General features: G+C 42.5%; 1 protein-coding gene across 1 annotated transcript in view; it reads left to right on the top strand.

Moving 5' to 3' along the window:
• Nucleotides 1-10,299, top strand: part of CENPC (centromere protein C) — a 37,340-nt gene extending 27,041 nt beyond the window's left edge. The window contains exons 9-16 of the mRNA XM_066629201.1: nt 121-186; nt 1,560-1,664; nt 3,180-3,266; nt 4,124-4,216; nt 4,587-4,741; nt 6,727-6,817; nt 7,935-8,007; nt 10,083-10,299. Of these exons, the coding sequence (XP_066485298.1) occupies nt 121-186; nt 1,560-1,664; nt 3,180-3,266; nt 4,124-4,216; nt 4,587-4,741; nt 6,727-6,817; nt 7,935-8,007; nt 10,083-10,098 (686 nt within the window). The 3' untranslated portion in view covers nt 10,099-10,299. The remainder of the gene's footprint in view (nt 1-120; nt 187-1,559; nt 1,665-3,179; nt 3,267-4,123; nt 4,217-4,586; nt 4,742-6,726; nt 6,818-7,934; nt 8,008-10,082) is intronic.
• The last annotated feature ends 10,622 nt before the right edge of the window (nt 10,300-20,921 follow it).

The raw sequence follows: 20,921 nt of genomic DNA, 5'->3' as shown, positions 1-20,921 counted from the left end.
ACTTAGCTTCGGTTATTAATTCATCCTTATTGGTATAATTTTAAGTAATAGCATACCTTATTGAGATATTGCTGAGGCATTCAACCTAGAAGTTTCTATAATTGGCATTTGTTTTTTAAGATGAATCTGTGGACTTGGAGGAGAATTCAGAGGTCTTTGATACAAATTCATTGAAGTATAAAATGGGTAAGTAGTATTAAAAACAACAATGAACTTTAAAAGTGTCTTAATTGGAATCAGTGCTGTATTGATGTCTATGCAAGGCGGCAGAATTGAATGCTGTATTTTTCATTCTAAAACTGGAATATCAGTAGCTATTTATGTGTACGTATACTGAATTGGTGCATATGATTGCAGTTACAGGAGTTGTTGGTCCATCACGACTGCGGACCCCTTAATGTACAAAATATCAACATTCTTCTGTGGGTGTTTACAAGGTTGATTCAGTCCAAAATGCTCAGCGTGTTCCAAACTGAAAAATGATTATTATAGACATACTTTGGAATGGCAGTTCTGTTTTTAGTGAGGATCCAGAGTGATAGGGTCTTGAAGTGAAGAATTTCAAGTGAAGTGAAGAATTTCAAAAAAAGTGAAATTTTTGACTTGTTTCTTTGAATGTTCCCATTCCACATTGCAAGCTGTTTGTGAGAAGTAATTTGCCATGCTGTACGGGGACTGCTGTCCTCCATACGGGGACTGCTGTCCCTTCTGTTCGATGACATTAATGTTATGGCTGTCTGGATCCTGGCTGTTTGGAATTGATTTTGTATAATCTGGGGAAAAAGGAAATAATTGGTAGAAACTTTCTGCCAGAAGAGACACAAAGCACAATTACACACCCATTCTGGCCACCAAAAAGTACTGTATGCACTTGAGCAGGCTGAGAAAATGGAGGCAGAGCTTTAGTGTAGAACTCAATAGTATAGAATTCACAGTAGAGTAGAGTATAGAACTCTTGAGTGTCAAACTCAAGAACGCAGATGCCAAGACTGAGCCATCCTGGAACTGCTGAGATTAACTGAATTCCATGCAAATCTGAAATATGATATGGGAAAAAACTAGTCACATCAAGTCCTGTGTAATGTATTTCCTAGAATGTTGAACTGTAAATTAGGGGGTTCCAAGGTCAAACCCTTGCTTAACAACAAAGCTTAGTGAATCTCTTAGTTAGTACCTTCCAGCCTTATGAATAGAGGTGTTTGAAAATGGTGTTATTTACCTTACCCAGAAGTAAGCCCGTTGTGTTCAGTAAGTCTTAAGCTGTAAGGTTATGAGGTTAAAGGTATGAGGACAATGTATATACTGACCTCTTTGAGGAAGGGTGGGAGCAGCACAATTTACTGATACTATATTAATTTGTTGTACTGTTGCATTCATATGCTGTATTGTTGCAACTTTTAAGTTGCAGAATTTAATTATAAAGTGTGTTGCAGCAGAATGGCCATAGTGATGGCAAGTTCAGGAGACTCCTGGATATGTGTTGTCCATTCTTGTTTGTGTATTTTGTTTTATTGCATTTGGGCTTTCTTAGACACTCCTGTTTGTTTGTTATTTATTAGTAATGCCTACCAATACACCCAATGTTCGTCGGACCAAAAGAATTCGTCTTAAGCCATTGGAGTATTGGCGAGGAGAACGTGTGAACTACAAGACAAGACCTTCAGGTGTTAACATATATATGTAACTCATATCTATTTTGTCCCACTTTGGCAAATGCAGTGTAGCCTATACTCTTTTTAAAGTAATTGGTATAATATTGACACCCCCCCAAAAAAATCAACTTGAAATCAGATCACTCAACTGATGCCGGATCCTCTCCCTCCTTACCCGTATAGTGGAAGGGCCAACCCCACAATTGGAGACCTATTGATATACGTATATACAAAGTGACTGTGCAAGTTAAGGTAAAACATTACCAAATTAAATGGCACCAATATTGACCATAATTAAGACTAACCAGCATTCTCTCTTAACAAACTCCCTCTTGATTTTAAATCCTGGATAAGAGGAAATCCTGGTTAACCACACTTAATATGTGTGTGCAGTATTGTGTTTAACCATTGTTAAAACTAACAGGGTGTATTTGTATCCCTACTGGTACTGCTGTAGATGTGCCTGTACCAGCTCTTGATGCCGGTTCAGTTGATTCATTTTTATATTGCTGTTTTCCCATGTTCTTTTTGACCCAGTTTGCTGGCTCCAAGCATGTTATTTCTAAGGGAATGTGAGTGTGTGAGCAAGAGAGACCGTGTCCCCTGGACTTAAGATTTATAAACTAGTCCAATAGTTTTCAAACTGGGGCGTCCCTTAAGAGGAGGGGGGAAGGCAGAGACACTGCACTGCGTGGGGAGCCCTGCTGAGGCTGGTACTGGGCTCTCCCTACCCCTGGGAGGCTCCTGCAGGTGGCGATGAATGGCAGTGTGCCCCTGCACCCAGATCAGAGGTGGAATGCTGGGCACTGTGTCTCTGCCTTCTCCCCACCCCCCTGCCTTCTGAGCAAACACTTAGTGGCTCTCAAACTCTCCAGAGAGTTTGAGTACCAAACTCCAGAGAGTTTGAGAACCACTTACCTAATCCTTCTGTTAGACCAAAGTTGATTTCTCCTGCAAGTCATAGGGAAGGAGACTTGTGTATTTTCTAACTTGCAGTTTTTAAAGTAAAAATATTATGTCTGGGTAACCCAGCTGTTGGTTTTAGAGGCAGGCTGCCTCTGATTGCCAGATGCAGGGGAGGGCAGGGGACGCAGATTGTGTCTTTTGTCTTGTGTGCTCCCTGGGGCATTTGGTGGGCCACTATGAGATACAAGAAGCTGGACTAGATGGGCCTTTGGCCTGATCCAGCAGGGCTCCTTCTTATGTTCTTATCCTCTTTCAGGAAAAACTAAACTCTAACCTGCTACCTTGTTACGTGTTCCAGTAAGGGCACTGGATCCTTCCTCCTTTGTCTGCTGAACAGTAGTGGAAGCCCTCCCCCTCCCCACAAAGTATCTCTCAAACTGCTGCTGTTTTCTTACATCAATTTTAGCATTTGGGAGGTGTGGTGATGGAACTCTGAAACAGTCCTGGAAGAGGCACTTAGAGGCAGATTGTCTTTCCTGTAATGATCATTCTCATCAGTTTATACCTAAAAAAAAAAAAATGAGTGTTATGCAGAAATGATTCCTTAACCTCTTGTTTCAGGAGGTTTTGTGATTGGCGGGATAATATCTCCTGAACAGAGACAACCCAGAAAATGTAAAAAGAAAATAAAACCTGCCATGGAATCAGGTAAGAGTCTCTCTCTCTCTCTCTCTCTCTCTCTCTCTCTCTCTCTCTCTCTCTCTCTCTCTCTGTGTAGAGCTTTTTATAGAAATATAACTGGATTAGATTAGGTGGACAGAGGTGCTTTTAATTATCTGATAGTTGAATAGAAATCTATGTGCTCAAATGGAAGGACAGACCCAGAAGTTGCAATTCTTTTTCCTGTACTTATCACCTAAGAGACAACAAATTTTGACCAGATACTAAGTTAAGCCAGAATGTTTATGAATCTCTGCCTGTCCATGTTCAGTATAAAAAGGTGGGGCAGAACTTCAGAGATAGGCACACTTACAAAGACTCAGTACTGCAGACTTTCCCATGTCAAAATCTCACATCAATTGTAATCAGAATCACTATCTCAGAGACTAAGACTATCTTGTTTGTACAGCAGTAGGGTTCTTTGGAAATGCCCTTGCTTCATTTGGAACCTTTCTCTCCCTAGGGTTGAGCTCTGGAGAAATAACAAAACAATTAGAATGTTTGCAGCAAAACCAGCTTTGCATTGTGATAACTGGTGGGGAATGGGCCTCAGGGGCACTCATCACCCACCCATGCATCAAATGTTGCAACTCTTTTTAAGCAGCCCTTTTTTTCTGATGAATGGCCCAGCATTTGAATTGAAAGAAAGTACCTTGGTTGTGCAAACAGAGAGATGAGGACATAGCTAGGCTCTCATCATGGATGTAGAATCCACTTATCTTCATTATCTTACCCTGAGCCACCTCTAGGAAGATTGATGATTTCCAGACTTGCACTTTTGTTTGAAGGAACAGTGACCACAAGCCCTGGAGTTCTAGTTTTCTTTTTGCATTTCTGTTTTGCAGAGAACATACCGGATGATAATATGGTCTCCATAAAAGATCCTTCTCAACCAGCTGCTGTGTTTGATCCAGTTTCTAAGCAAGAGATTCTGTTAGGTGAGTGACATGAAGAAGTTTATAAAATTTATGTGGCAAGTGTAGAAAAATTTACTTGGCTCCTAGATCATTTAGGAAGCATATGATGATCATCAGAGTACTTTCCCTAGTGTGGATCTAGATTCTGCCATAGCTCTACTTTCCACACCTTGCCTTTTGACTGCAGTAACTTATCCCTCAATAATATAGATCTCATTTTGATACTGACATGACCTAAGCTTTCAGTGTGCTACAGTCTTGTGCAGTTACCTTTTGGTAAAGATTGCAGGTTCCTGCTTAGGTCCAAAAAATTAAAAAGATAGAGTATGAATTATCTTATCTTGCCTCCTCATGTGAATATTAAGTATTAATTTTTTTCCTTTTGTAACAGAATGCGTGAGCAGTGGTAGTTCACATTTGCTTTTTGTCACTAATGAAGCACTGTCCATCTACAAATATTTGACTACACCCTCCTTTTCTGTTGGCAAAATAATACTAAAGCCCTTAAAAGAAAAGGGATCACAGTATTCCCACTCAGATACACTGGTAAGTACACCAGCTATTTCATAAGTTTTTTGCTTAGTGAAATCTTACACATTTGCAAGCTCTTTCAGTTAATATTTATATTTAGTATCCTGTTCAATTTTACTGTTTTGCCAGTTTTATTTTATTAATTTTGTGCATCTTTGTATACTTTTGCAATTAACACCTCAATACTATGCATGTTGATTTGGCAGTAGTCTTACTATATTCAGCCTGGTTTACTTCTAGGTAAGTGAGCATAAGATTACAGCTTTGGTATTTGAAGATTGTACCATCAGTTCCAAACAATTTGCTGGGGACACAGTAGTGCACTGTGAATAATTAAGACTGTGTAAGCTTAATGGAGGAGACTTCTTCATGGAGGAGGCTGCCCACTTCATCTATGCATGGTCCATTGCTCTTGCTTTGCCTCTTTCCAGTCAACCTTTGCTGGGGGAAGATAATTGGGTTATGACTCCTCATGCAGATACACCAGAATCTCCTGCCCTCAGAGGAGCGTGCTGGTTCAATCTTTGCATGTGTTATGAACTTGCCTCCTTCCTGTCAAGAGATAGGTTCACAGTGACTTGTGCAGAAGTACAGGGAGGGAAAGGCTTCTTCAAGAGTGAGTCTTAACATTCATCATTGGCATCCTTCAGTCTCGGAAGACTATGGTATCGCGCTCTGAATAGTTGTTCTGGAACAGAATGTCCTCTCCAGAGTGCGAAGCCTGGGTAAAGTAGATATGGAGGATAGACTGTTTCCCCTGCAGCAAATCCCCCCTCTCCACGTCGCTGGAATGGTCCAATGGAAAGGCAGAAGCCAATATGGTTGGTTCCAGTACAGGAGTTGCCAGAACGTGACTGTGTTCAGCCATGAACTGTCTCAGGGACTCCAGCGCCAGATTTTGCCTCGAGGTTGACTCCTGAAGCCTTTTCCTTAACTGGATGTAGCCACAAGGCAGTGGAGGTTTGGGATCAGAGTTTTCCTTCTCTCAGATGAGCTGCCTTCCCAGGCTGTCGATGAATCTACCCCGTGGTTGTTTAGTCGCCTCTTACGACAAGTACAGCCAAACTCAGTTTGGCTGAGTCTTAACACTCTCACACTATAAAGTAAATCTACAGTAGATAGTCGCCTATAATTCAATCTCACAGATAAACTAAGGGCAGGTTTTGAACCAAAAATCATGGAATTTTCTATGACTGTCATGCAAGTTGGGGGGGGGGGTTTCAAAACTTAGGGGATGTGTGAAATTCTTTGGAAATGACTTACCGGGAATTGTTCTGGGGTAGTAGTAAAAAGCCAAAAAGTAAAAAATTAAAAGGAGTCATTTTACCTTTTCCAAGCAGGAAGAGAAATGAAGGTGCTTATGGGGGTTGTAGGCTTTATGAAGAGTACATTGCACTTCCATAGTTCTCATATAGAACTACAATTCCCATAAGTGCCTTCACTTCTCTTTGTATTTGGATTAGATGTTGAAATGGGTGCCTTTTTTTGTTGATGCCTCTGAATAATTACTGGTAAGTAAAATTATTCCTTTTTCCCCACCCCCTTGTGTCCTGCTTCTCAGCCCAGTTTCACCCCCACCTCACCAGGCAGCTGCTCTTAGAAGCTTTATTTACTGTTTTGACCTGTGTATAAGTTGTCCCAGGTTTTCAGGGTTAATTTTTAGGCATAAATTTTTCAGCTTATACATGAGTATATATGGTAATTTGTGTAAGAGTAATTTTACCAACAATTCCAGAAAGTGTGCCTGTACTATTAGGAGTTTGGGAAATGCTGGTGTCGGGGGTAGGCTGAACCATAATTTTATTAGCTGAATACTCAGCTATATGCTATGAGATATTTTAACTGTATAGGAGAAAGATGATGCTTTACATTTGGGGGAGCATGTTGAATTTATAATGTATGTAGACAAGTTTAAGACTGAAAGTATATTTTTTCTTTGGCTAGCTTCCTGTGAACAAGCTGTGTTAGTGCAGTAATGCTTATACCTTTTGTTTGTGAAGGTTTTTCACATTATTCATGGCAAACTTCTTCTGACCCTATATGACCAGTGTTATAGTCTGGCTGCTGGAGACTATTTCTATATTCCCGCAGGTAAGTGTGATCTCTAAGTGAATAAGATGGATGTTTAAAGAGCAAAGAGATAAAGTAGAAAGAGAAATGTGAGCCTCTACTAAAGAAGAGAATGTTATTTCTTTAAATGTTGGGGCAATGTTGGGGATATTTGCAGTATAAAAAATGTACTTCTGAGTACATTTGATAAGTTTCATAGCACCAGCCATCAAGGAAGCCTACTCACATATCCTCTCCCTGCTGCTCCTGAGTCTCTTGCGCAGGAGAGAGCACGCTCCTTCCTCCTACTGGGAGAATATTCCTCTCCCACTTCGTCACACAATACCAAGAATTAGGGGAAAGGAAGCACACTTTGAGAGCTTCACCTAAGTTCTAAAAAGAGTAGGATCAGTAGTTCATATTTATTGACATATATAGTAAGAGACTTCAGGAAAATAACCCAGAATGCATTGCTAATAGCAACTGCTGTTGGCATGAGTGTGCAAGTATTTGTCATAGTATCTGTTTACAGACTATATGAGTGTGAAGGGAATAATTCAGAAATAATCCAAAATAAAATTAAAAAAGCATGTCTAGTAACAATGGGGACTCATACAATATGTGGAAAGCCACCTGCACTTACACAAGAACCTATACCTATGTCCACCCAACCAATGACTAAACAATGAGGGTCTGCTGCTGCTCCTCCTTCTTCCACTTGGTAAGGCACAGCTGAAGGTAGCTTAGGTAACTTGGTAAGGCACAGCTGATGCTTACTTAGGTAATTGTGGGGGAGCAGAAGCAGAGCAGCTTCTTCTCTCCGATGTCTTGTTTCCAACACTGTTGGGAAAGGAAGGGGATGGCTGCTTCCACTGCTTCCTCATAGCATCTCCATTGGATTTCCAGCTAGGAAAGCTAACTGGGAACTGAGCAGCAAACAAGTGAGACTCCATTTATGTCCAGGAGGTCAGGTGGGGCCCTCCAGCATGGGTTTGGAACCTAATTTGAGTCAAATCCATGGGTTCCAAACCAGCAGATAAAAAGGGCCCACCTGTATACACTACAGATGTTTATATTACAGTCATATTGAGACATCTTACTTGTGGGTTGATAAAGCCACAGGACTGTTGTGTAAGAGAAACTCTTTGTTTTCTTATAGGGAATATATACAACATACGCAATCTCTTGAATAAAGAATGTGTCATCGTTTTCACACAACTGAAAGGAAACAGGTAGGAAAAATGAAGGGGTGTGGTAGTTTTCAGTACTGTAAAACCTTCACTTTAACCCTTATCAGCATTTTGGTTCCACTTTTAATTTTCACTGCATTTTTCTTTTCTCCTACTTTTTTGTGCATCTCTCCCATCTTTTTGCTTTTATTTATTAACATTGCCTGTATAATCAAATTTAAATTTGATTACGAAATTAGTTGAATGAATTAGTCTATGACTAATTCATGTTGTCATTTCTTTCCATTCAGAGGGTTGTATAAAAAGAAGAAGAAAAAGTCTAAGAACATTTTTCTTTCTCTTATATAACCCTCTTGCCACCACAGTAGAATCTAAATTTCTCATTCTGGTAAACAGAAATCTGAGGCTTGGCATTCCTTTTCTAGTCCTAATCCCTGTTTTGAGTACCAGTGGACAATCCCTATTTTATGCTACAAGTATATACAGGCCGTCTCTTGTGGATGGGCTAGAAAGCACTTAGTGAATTTGAGGTGCAAATGCAGTCTTGGTGCAGGGAAGCCCTCCTATAGGAAGTTATCCATGAGATACCATGGAATCACTGAGAAATTTGGCATGCTGAGAAACAGACACACATTTGTATTTCCTGGATAGGAACATAGACCATAGCAGTTCTATGGATATTTATTGTAAAAAAAATAATGGGGAAAAAGGTGAAAATGACAGTGGTCAGGGATCTGCACCCTGGAAAAGTAGATCTGCACCCTTTTAATAAGTTGAGGCCACTGTTTTTAATTTTGTATACTTCTAATAATGCTTTAAACATGCACCAGCAGGTGGAGCCAAAAGCCCAAACTTATCTTCATTCAGTGACAGGATCAAAATTACCAAAAAATAAGGAACTCCAGATGTAACATTAAACACTCCTGACAGGATTTGCCTTGCATGCATGGATCTCAGGGACATTTAAGTGACTTGGAACCCATGTGGGCTGGCTGGTGATAGATGAAAATATCCATATGACTGAGATTATTGGGGAAGACCCCTGAGTTTTTTCAAGTGGGCAAATGTCTGCTTAGGGGGCATAGCTGGGGTTGAACAGCTTATCAAGCAGTTAGTCTTCCAGATAAGGGAACTTTATGACTTTGGCATTGTATCTACAAGAATATATAGCTGTACAATCGTGGTGCCTTCTTATAATTGCATTCAAGCCCTGGCCATATATGGGGCAGCTAGAAGTCAAAATCCTACTGAAGATTCTGGAATTAGTCTACTTTCTGCCTTCTCCATGCATGGGACTAGAGATGGACCATGATGTTTATACTTAATTTTGCTTCAGAGGTTTTTGAAGTGCAGCATCCAAAAAAACACTGGGGAAAGTTGAATCCAGTAGAGTGCAAAACTAAGAATTACCTGAAAGTGGGTCCCTTACCTTTTGTTGAAACTGACAGATAAGGGAGTTCTGCCATGTGCACATATCAACAAAACACTTGCATTAAACACATGTATTTTGGTTGGGTTAAATCAAATACATATTGTAAATATCTCCCTGTGCATTGGGTGCTTTGTTTTCCTTGGGTGGAGTGTCCCACTAAATAGCCTCAAGCCCCCAGCTCCGTCTGTTCTGTGTGCCAGCCCTCCCTGGGAAACTTGCACTTGGGAATCCCTCCTGGCACCAGATGAAAATGTCCCAGAAAAAGAAGACAGACCAAACTTCTAGGAAAAATCACAACCTCTACTGCCTCTGTTCTCTGGGCAATATGCCCAGAGAATTTCTTTCCTTACATGCTTCTCTCCCCCTTGGGGTGCCCCCCTTTAAAGGTCATATGGGGGCATCAGGTGAAACTTCCTGGAAACCACATTTCATATCCAAAGCCCAAGATATTTGATCCTAGCTTCACTCACTTTACAAGTATATAGGCAAAACTATACCCTAGTTCCAGTCACGTTGCAATTTGAATGATTGTTTATTTTCTTTTCGTGAGTGCAGGTAACTTCATTTTAATGCAAAAAAATCAATGCAGAATGTGTTTACAATTTGCTTTTACTGGCCAGTGGTTGTAGAGGTAATGGCATAGCTGCAAGGAAACAAAGATGTAAACAAGTGCATTTCATTTCAGGTTGGAAGAGAAATAAAACATATGCTTGTATCCATATTTCTTGGAGCAACTTGGAGATCGTCTCATGCTAAAAATCAGAGGGATTCTCAGGGAAACTGTTTCCTTAACAACTTTCCAGTTATGTGGTTTCCAATACCTCAAAGTAAATGTATTTTTTCTCAGCCGACTTGTATGTTTTTGTAACGGTTTGTATTTCACAAGCTCTAGTGCCAGCCCAAGACCTCCTGAGGCAGTGTGTTCTTGCTTCCCCATTTACTTGACACTTGGGAATGTGCATGTGTTTAAAGCATGCAGCTGTAGTGCAGCTATATTGCTATCCTGAATTGGTTAAGCAGGAAAGAACTAGGTAGCTCTTATGTGGAATTTTAAAATCAGTTTGCTGCTCTGCTCCGCTTCAATCTGTCACTGCCTCTTCCTGCACATTCCAGTTGCTGGCTGAGCCTGGGGAGCAGTGAAGGAAGAAATATGTGAGAGTAGAGTGGGGTTGTCTAGAGTGTCTGAGATGCTCTAGGCCACCTCACTGATTCTCCATACACTTCTTCTATTGGGCAGTGAGTTGGAAGAGGCAGCTGCTGCTGAACTTGCTAAGTGAGGAGTTGACTGAGAGCAGTCAGACATATGCAGGTTACAGTGTCAGTCCACTTCCTGGGGAAGCCACTTTATCCCTGCCTTGTGGGTGGGCTGCCCCTAATAAGTTCTCTTGTAAGGTATCCATAGCATAACCTTAAAGGTTGGGCACTTCAAAAGAAAGCTGGAAGAATTTTTTCAAGTGTTTCCTCACTTCTTGCAGTGAGTTTCCCTTAAAATATGCCAGACTGTCTTGTTTCAGGACAAAGTGGCATTTATAGACAGGCTGCCCAGGTTTCTCTCATGGCATCTGTTGTAGCAAAATAAGCCAAGGTTGCTGCTGCTGTTCTGTGACAAGCAGCAGTTTGAATTGGCTTTTCTAACTTGGCATTTGAAAGCAATTTGCAATTTTCTGCAGCAGTGCTAGGGATGCGGGCAGGGCCATACAAATTGCCATATAAAGTGTCAACCATGGTCAGAGTACAACAAGGATATCTGCACAGGACCACCTATTGATGGATCCCACATTCTGCTCTTACTGGCTCCATTTAGCAGAAGATCAACTGGTTTGCTATTTTTCCTCTATGCTGCTTTTTACTTTTTGTTTGCTAATTGTAAATGCCAATAAAATTGTGATCACACAGCTGTGGTGAAGTTTTTCAAAAGTGTAAAACATAGGAATCTCTTTGCTTCTCTTTGTTTCACAGACTTACATCAGATGCAAAGTCAGCTCTCAATACTGCTGGAAATTCCTTAGAAGGAGTTTGCTGCCTGTTCTCAAGTAGACTTGTCTGGCTTAGGAAGCACTGTTCCAACAGCTATATCATGTTCTGCCTTGGGTTCCTAATGTTAAATTATGTTGCCCAGTCAACCTGCTTTAAAAACTGGACAGCCGGATGTGATTTTCCTCAGATCTGCTATTTGCAGAGTTGCTATTCCTGTGAAATGGAGAGATAACCTCACCATCTTATTGATTGAGGGGGGGGGGGCAGCCAGAGGGAAATTGCCTTAGAATGACATCAGTTGAAATAGGGAACTCCTCACTCCCATTACACTGCATAACAATTTTTGTGAAAAGTTTTGCTTCCTGAAAAGTTTTTGCTGACTGTGACAGGTACCTGGTGGGTATGCACAAATATAGTTTTGGTTTTGCTGCATCACATAGCAACTCTGAGAAAGACAGTTAACTGTTTACCGGCAATAACATATTTAATCGTGCTTATGTTTCTAATACGCTATTAAGTTTAACATAATTAAAGGTGTTTTGCTCCTGATTTTCATTTGTATTCAGTGCCCAGTGCATCACGTTGCAGTGTCCAACAGTAGTCAGCAAGCGTTGATGGATTCCAGTTGCCCTGATATCGTTTTTCCATTGTAGCAATGTCCTAGTGAAACCTTTCACCATGTTCGTCACTGACAGCACCGAGATTTGCAGGGAAGAAGTCCAAGTGTGAGTGGAGGAAATGAATCTTGAGTGACATGTTGCACTTCATTGTTTTGTATGCTTTGAGGTTTGTCTACCAGCTAAATGTAATGTGGGGCTCTGTATTTGCCAAGAAAATTGTCATCAACTTCTCTGAAGGCTTTCTAGGCAATCTTTTCTGGCCCAACTAACAGATCTTCAAACCGCTTGTTACTCATAACATGTCTGATCTGAGGCCCAACAAAAATGCCCTCTTTGATCTTGCTCTCAGTTATTCTTGGGAACATCTGTCTTAAATAACGAAAACCTTTGCCTTCTTTTTTTCATTGCTTTCACAAAATTTTTCATAAGTACCAATTTTATGTGAAGAGGAGGCAAAAAAATCTTTGCCGGGTCAACAAGTGGTTCATGTGCCACATTTTTATGACCTGGAACTAACTTTTTACGGAGTGGCCAGCTCTGTCTACAATAATGTGACTCTTTGGCACGACTGTCCCATTCACAGATGAAACAGTACTTTGTAAAGCCGAGCTGCAGTCCCAGTAACAGAGCAACGACTTTCAGTTCACAGATATTCCAGTTGTACTTGCTGTACTGGATGTGCTTCAGCAACGTTTCCATGTTCTTGTAGGTTTCTTTCATGTGTACTGCTTAGCCAAACAGGTATTGAAGGGTGAACGTTGCCATTGTGTAACAGAACAGCTTTGAGGCTTAACATTGACAAATCAATAGAGACGCCACTCTTGCAGGTCATGGTCACAACCCAAAGCAGAGAACAATCCTTCCATGTCAACACAAAAACAGACTGTCAACTTTTGCAAAGAATTTGGTTATATCATCTTGGCGGCTTCGACAAACAGAAATTTTCGTACCTGGTGACAGCAAATGCCATTCCTGCAGTCCTGAACCCAGCAGTTCGGCTTTTGCTTTTGACAGACCCAAATCTCTGACCAGATTGTTTAATTCTGTGTTATGAGATGTGGATTGCCTGAGGAGCACGGTTCAAAATCCGGATCAATGTCACTGCCAGTTCCCTGCATTTCGGTTTCTTCTTCTGGTTCGTCTAAGGTCCATTCCTCTGGTGGTTTCAGAACTGGAAGACTGTCATGTGGCACAGGTCTCATTGCTGAAGGCAGATTAGGGTATTCAATTGACTTCTTGTTCTTTGGCAGAGAAACCAGACACATTAGTCAAACAGAAGTAACAGTCTGTCACATGGTCTTTCTGTTCTCACCATCATTGGGACAGCAAACAGCATTGTCCTTTGAGTGCCTCTGAGCCAAGCTCTCAGACAGACAGCACATGTCGCATAACAAATGTGAGGCACCCATTCCTTGTCTTGTTCACCAATTTTACTGCTGGAGTACAAATGATATGCTTTCTTCACAAGAGCAGTCATTGAGCATCTCTCATGAACAAGTGTATATGCACCACAAGATAGCAGAATGTATCACACCTGTTACAACACTGATGACATCAACCTACACCAATCCTGTGAAACTTCTATAATATCTAACTTACTTGTTACAGTGCTACTGAGGCAATCCTATATTCTGAAACAATAAGTACACACTATAAGGTCTATATTAATCCAATGAGCAGCATCTGTGTATACAAGCCACTTTTATAGCCTGCTGAGACAGTGTCAAGCTGCCTCAGGCATGTCCAGGCATGCCCAAGCAGCATACTTCCACAGAACAGCTTCCAACTTGGCCTGATTTCATGCCTGGACATGCCCAGACTGCACAAAACATTGTTAAGAACATAAGAACAGCCCCAGTGGATCAGGCCATAGGCCCATTTAGTCCAGCTTCCTGTATCTCACAGAGGCCCACCAAATGCCCCAGGGAGCACACCAGATAAGAAGAGACCTCATTCTGGTGCCCTCCCTTGCATCTGGCATTCTGACATAGCCCATTTCTAAAATCAGGAGGTTGCACATACACATCATGGCTTGTAACCCGTAATGGATTTTTCCTCCAGAAACTTGTCCAATCCCCTTTTAAAGGCGTCCAGGCCAGTTGCCATCACCACATCCTGCGGCAAGGAGTTCCACAGACCAGCCACATGCTGAGTAAAGAAATATTTTCTTTTGTCTGTTCTAACTCTCCCAACACTCAATTTTAGTGGATGTCCCCTGGTTCTGGTGTTATGTGAGAGTGTAAAGAGCATCTCCCTATCCACTCTGTCCATCCCCTGCATAATTTTGTATGTCTCAATCATGTCCCCCCTGAGGCGCCTCTTTTCTAGGCTGAAGAGGCCCAAACGCCGTAGCCTTTCCTCATAAGGAAGGTGCCCCAGCCCTGTAATAATCTTAGTCGCTCTCTTTTGCACCTTTTCCATTTCCACTATGTCTTTTTTGAGATGCGGCGACCAGAACTGGACGCAATACTCCAGGTGTGGCCTTACCATCGATTTGTACAACGACGTTATAATATTAGCCATTTTGTTCTCAATACCATTTCTAATGATCCGAAGCATAGAATTTGCCGCCACACATTGAGTCAACACTTTCATCGACCTGTCCACCACCCCCCCAAGACCTCTCTCCTGATCTGTCACAGACAGCTCAGAGCTCATCAGCCTCTATGTGAAGTTTTGATTTTTTGCCCCAATGTGCATGACCTTAAACTTACTGACATTGAAGCATATCTGCCATTTTGCTGCCCATTCTGCCAGTCTGGAGAGATCCTTCTGGATCTCCTCACAATCACTTCTGGTCTTCACCACTCAGAAACGTTTGGTGTCATCTGCAAACTTAGCCACCTCACTGCTCAACCCTGTCTCCAGGTCATTTATGAAGAGGTTGAAAAGCACCGATCCCAGGACAGATCCTTGGGGCACACTGCTTTTCACTTCTCTCCATTGTGAAAATTGCCTGTTGACACCCACTCTCTGTTTCCTGGCCTTCAACCAGTTCTCAATCCATTAGAGGACCTGTCCTCTAATTCCCTGACTGTGGAGTTTTTTCAGTAGCCTTTGGTGAGGGACCGTGTCGAACCCCTTCTGAAAGTCCAGATATATAATGTCTACGGCAAGGGTGCTCAATAGGTGGATCGCGATCTACCGGTAGATCGCGAGGCAAAATGAGTAGATCGCAGAGCCCTGTCAGTTAAACTGTTAATATGTCAGTTTCGTCTAGTGACTAGACGAAACTGACATATTTAGCTGACACTAAACTGACACTGAAACTGACACTTTAGCTGCTCTTCAGGCATGCAGCAACAAAACTGATGAAACTGACTAGACTCCAGCAGGGGCTCCATACTTTAAAGGGGGTGTCTGTCAGACGCTTCCTTCCCTCCTGGTAGATCTCCGGGCCTTGCTGGGTTTCAAAGTAGCTCTCGAGCCAAAAAAGTGTGAGCACCCCTGGTCTACGGGTTCTCCTGCATCCACATGCCTGTTGACCTTTTCAAAAAATTCTATAAGGTTGTGAGGCAAGACTTACCCTTACAGAAGCCATGCTGACTCTCCCTCAGCAAGGCCTGTTCATCTATGTGTTTAAGGTTCTATCTTTGATGAGGCATTCCACCATCTTACCCGATATAGATGTTAGGCTGACCGGCCTATAGTTTCCTGGGTCCCCCCTCTTTCCCTTTTTAAAGATAGGCATGACACTTGTTATCCTCCAATCTTCTGGCACCGTGGCCGTTTTGAGGGACAAGTTTCATATCTTAGACAAGAGATCAGCAACTTCATTCTTCAATTCCTTAACTCTTGGGTGGATGTCATCAGGGCCCAGTGACTTATTGATCTTTAATTTATCAATGAGGTCTGAAACATCTCTTTTAACCTCTATCTGACTTAATTCCTCAGTCAGGAGGGGCCATTCGGGCAGCAGTTTCTGCCCGAGGTCTTCTGCCGTGAAGACAGATGCAAAGAACTCATTTAATTTCTCTGCCATCTCTAAGTCTCCTTTTATCTCCCCTTTCCCTCCCTCACCATCCAGAGGGCCAACCGCTTCTCTGGCGGGTTTCCTGCTTCTAACATATTTGAAGAAGCTTTTATTATTCCCCTTAATGTTTCTGGCCATGCGTTCCTCATAGTCTTGCTTGGCCTCCCATATCACCTTCTTACATTTCTTTTGCCACAGTTGATGTTCCTTTTTATTCTCCTCATTAGGGCAAGGTCTCTTGTTCATAGGTCTCTTGCGGGAATGAAAATTTTTGGACAGAAATATAAGAAGAAACTTGACAAAACTGAAGATTTCAATGAAATGGTATGTGATGGGCAAATTTGGATGTGATTTTCGTGATCAGCAGCCCAAAATCTATACGGAACACCCAACAGTGTTCAAGAAGCAAAAACTTTGTTGTGCAGTGTTAAATGTTTTGTCAGCTTGATTACAGTTTCTCATGCTCTTGTATAGACTTGGCAGTATGAGGCATAGCAGTTAATTCATCCCAATCTATTTATGCCTCTGAAGTGCCAATCCACGCTTGTTTTTCTCCTTGCTCATACCTCCATCTCTGTCTTCATCCAGTGACTGAAACTATGGAGTTGAAGGGAGGATAGGTGAGATGCAACTCCTGCTGGGTAAGATGCAACTCCAGTTGGGTAAGAGGCACTTTTTAAGTGGGTGCTCTTTTATTTAGCAGGGGGAGAGTAACTGGCCCTCCTCACCCCAGCACTGCTTTTCTAGTGGCTGTATGCTGGTGTTCTTTTGCATCCTTTTAGATTGTGAGCCCTTTTGGGACAGGGAGCTTGTAGTTGTTTAATTCTCTCTGTAAACCGCTTTGTGAACTTTCTGTTGAAAAGCGGTAAATAAATACTGTTAATAAAGGTGTCCAGTGTACATGGTTGGGTAGGTTCAAAGAATATCGTGATGGAGGGCTCTTTATTTTTCGTTCCCTAACTAGAAACCAGAGGGTCTGTTAGGTCATTAACAGAAGCATGTCTAGTTTGTCATCTTGCATGTATGATTTTTGTAACACTTGTTTCAATTTGTTCTTAAGAGGCATACCAATATTACAACACTTAGGGTGCAAGTCCTAACCCCTTATGTCAGTGCTTTCCAGCACTGACATAAGGGCAATGAAGCTTCGAGGTAAGGGAACGAACATTCCCTTACATTGAGGAGGCCTCTGTGAGTGACACCCAACTGCAGGATGCAGCACATGTCCCATTGGTGCTGCTGTGCCAGTGCTGGAAAGCACTGACATAAGGGGTTAGGATTTCGCCCTGAGTTTTTTATTCATTTTTAGATATTTTGCAGAGTAATAGGTAGAGGCGCAGAAGCTTTCAATAGTTTGGTTTCTCTTGTAACTCAATCACTTCATAGTCATTCTTGTTCAAAAGCTAAGATACCCATACTGAGATACTTGAAGGAGGAGGGTTGTATTAACAGAAGGCAGTTAAAACTTCCATAGATGCAACCTGTGTGAACAAAGGGGGAGCAAAAACTGAGGCTTAAAATAGTGCCTGTTAACACCTGAATATATCAGATGGAGCAATGGATAAAAAGAATCAATTAAGAGGGCTACAGAAATAGAAAATATAAGTGTTCTTGAGCAGCAGCATATCATGCTGTCATCTGTACTAATTAAGAAGAGGCATAATATAAAAAGCAACCTCAGAAGTTTCACCTACCTACAGATGAAGAAACGCACTTTGCGAAAAATCCTTGGTAGTTATTTTCCTCATAAGATAGTAATAAAAGAGTCACTCAGACTGTGCAAAATTTCTTTCTAGCTATTTAGAGACATAACCACGCAGCAGGTCATGTAAGGGGTGTTTTTTTTTTTTTTTTTTTTTTTTTGCAGACAGGTTGAAACAGAAGTGTAAACCTATTTCCTGTTAGACTCTAAGCAAAATTCTCTGTTGACACATCACCTGCTCCACCCATGCCGTAGAATCCTGCAGTGTCAGGTAAGATTACCCACTTCAAGCTACATGTGGGGCAGGAAGAGTGCCATTTTGAATATTTCCCTGCACATAAAACCACATCAGAGACAAAAGTGCAAGTGTATTTAGTTACTAGATTTATATTCTGCCTTTCTCCCCGAAGGGGGACCCAAGGTGACTAAGGGTGCAATCCTAACACCCTTATGTCAGTGCTTTCCAGCACTGGCATAGCAGTGCCAATGGGACATGTGCTGCATCCTGCAGTTGGGAGTCTCTCACAGAGGCCTCCTTAAAGTAAGGGAATGTTTGTTCCCTTACCTCAGAGCTGCATTGCCCTTGTGTCAGTGCTGGAAAGCACTGACATAAGGGGTTAGGATTGCACCCTAAGTGTAGTTAACTCTTTGTTGTGCTGATTTTCTATTTGTAAAGATGGAGTGAAAGAGTATTAAAATGTGATCTGCAGTGGCTCAGTTTTTTCCAGCATTTGCAAATTGCTGGGGGGGAGGTATGGGTGCGAGCAGTGCGCTGACATGTAGGCTAGGTGTGGCCAGCCCACAGTGTGCCATGTTACATTTTTATGTAGAGAATCTTGAACATGTCACTGCACCTTAACCCATTTCTGCCCAGCCTACATTTGATCCCTATTGCGTATAGGCAACATGGGGCATCACTTTTAGCTATTACCATGATAGCTAAATAGAGCTTCCAAGTTCAAGGGCATATATCTCCCAAGTACCAGAAGGTATAGAGCAAGAAACATGGAGGGGGGTGCTGTTGCCTATTTGGGGCTTTGCAAAGACACCTGGTTGACTGCTGATGAGGCCAGAAAGGTGGCCTGTATAGACCTTTAGTCTGGCCCTGAATGAACCTTTTCATAATCCATATAAGGTGTGTTCATTGCCCTTCTGCTCAGCCCTGCCTGTCTCTGCCTGCCTACCTTCTCATCCTCAAAGATGATCTTAGCCAGGATCTCTTTGTGGATGATTTTCCTGAATATGGTATCTCCAATTGGCTGGGCCACCTCAGCTTTGCTGATCGCATTGGCCATCTCTGAGCTGCCCCACTCAGCCCCCCACAGCCTTCTACAGCCCACCCCTTACCCCTTCAGTGCTCCACCAATGTGGGCTTGCTTGGATAAGTGAGTGACCCACCAGTTAGTGTAATGCAGCTTACCAGCATATGCCCTAATGGCCTTTTCTCCTGCCCACTATTCTTAGTCATAAGAACATAAGAACATAAGAACAGCCCCACTGGATCAGGCCATAGGCCCATCTAGTCCAGCTTCCTGTATCTCACAGCGGCCCACCAAATGCCCCAGGGAGCACACCAGATAACAAGAGACCTCGTCCTGGTGCTCTCCCCTACATCTGGCATTCTGACTTAACCCATTCCTAAAATCAGGAGGTTGCGCATACACATCATGGCTTGTACCCCATAATGGATTTTTCCTCCAGAAACTCGTCCAATCCCCTTTTAAAGGCGTCTAGGCTAGACGCCAGCACCACATCCTGTGGCAAGGAGTTCCACAGACTGACCACGCGCTGAGTAAAGAAATATTTTCTTTTGTCTGTCCTAACCCGCCCAACACTCAATTTTAGTGGATGTCCCCTGGTTCTGGTATTATGTGAGAGTGTAAAGAGCATCTCCTTATCTACTCTGTCCATCCCCTGCATAATTTTGTATGTCTCAATCATGTCCCCCCTCAAGCGTCTCTTTTCTAGGCTGAAGAGGCCCAAACGCCGTAGCCTTTCCTCATAAGGAAGGTGCCCCAGCCCCGTAATCAGCTTAGTCGCTCTCTTTTGCACCTTTTCCATTTCTACTATGTCTTTTTTGAGATGCGGCGACCAGAACTGGACACAATACTCCAGGTGTGGCCTTACCATCGATTTGTACAACGGCATTATAATATTAGCCGTTTTGTTCTCAATACCCTTCCTAATGATCCCAAGCATAGAATTGGCCTTCTTCACTGCCGCCGCACATTGGGTCGACACTTTCATCGACCTGTCCACCACCACCCCAAGATCTCTCTCCTGATCTGTCACAGACAGCTCAGAACCCATCAGCCTATATCTAAAGTTTTGATTTTTTGCCCCAATGTGCATGACTTTACACTTACTGACATTGAAGCGCATCTGCCATTTTGCTGCCCATTCTGCCAGTCTGGAGAGATCCTTCTGGAGCTCCTCACAATCACTTCTGGTCTTCACCACTCGGAAAAGTTTGGTGTCGTCTGCAAACTTAGCCACTTCACTGCTCAGCCCTGTCTCCAGGTCATTTATGAAGAGGTTGAAAAGCACCGGTCCCAGGACAGATCCTTGGGGCACACCGCTTTTCACCTCTCTCCATTGTGAAAATTGCCCATTGACACCCACTCTCTGCTTCCTGGCCTCCAACCAGTTCTCAATCCACGAGAGGACCTGTCCTCTAATTCCCTGACTGTGGAGTTTTTTCAGTAGCCTTTGGTGAGGGACCGTGTCAAATGCCTTCTGAAAGTCCAGATATATAATGTCCACGGGTTCTCCCGCATCCACATGCCTGTTGACCTTTTCAAAGAATTCTATAAGGTTTGTGAGGCAAGACTTACCCTTACAGAAGCCATGCTGACTCTCCCTCAGCAAGGCCTGTTCATCTATGTGTTTTGAGATCCTATCTTTGATGAGGCATTCCACCATCTTACCCGGTATGGATGTTAGGCTGACCGGCCTATAGTTTCCCGGGTCCCCCCTCTTTCCCTTTTTAAAAATAGGCGTGACATTTGCTATCCTCCAATCTTCTGGTACCGTGGCCGTTTTGAGGGACAAGTTGCATACCTTAGTCAAGAGATCTGCAACTTCATTCTTCAATTCCTTAATAACCCTTGGGTGTATGCCATCAGGGCCCGGTGACTTATTGATCTTTAATTTATCAATGAGGTCTGAAACATCTTCTCTTTTAACCTCTATCTGACCTTCTGATCTGACTATCTAGTCACACCTTTCTCCCCATTTTCTAAGCAGAGTAGC

The sequence above is a fragment of the Tiliqua scincoides genome, chromosome 5 (genome assembly GCF_035046505.1).
Source record: "Tiliqua scincoides isolate rTilSci1 chromosome 5, rTilSci1.hap2, whole genome shotgun sequence".
NCBI lineage: Eukaryota > Metazoa > Chordata > Lepidosauria > Squamata > Scincidae > Tiliqua > Tiliqua scincoides.
This window is presented reverse-complemented; position numbering and strand designations above follow the sequence as displayed.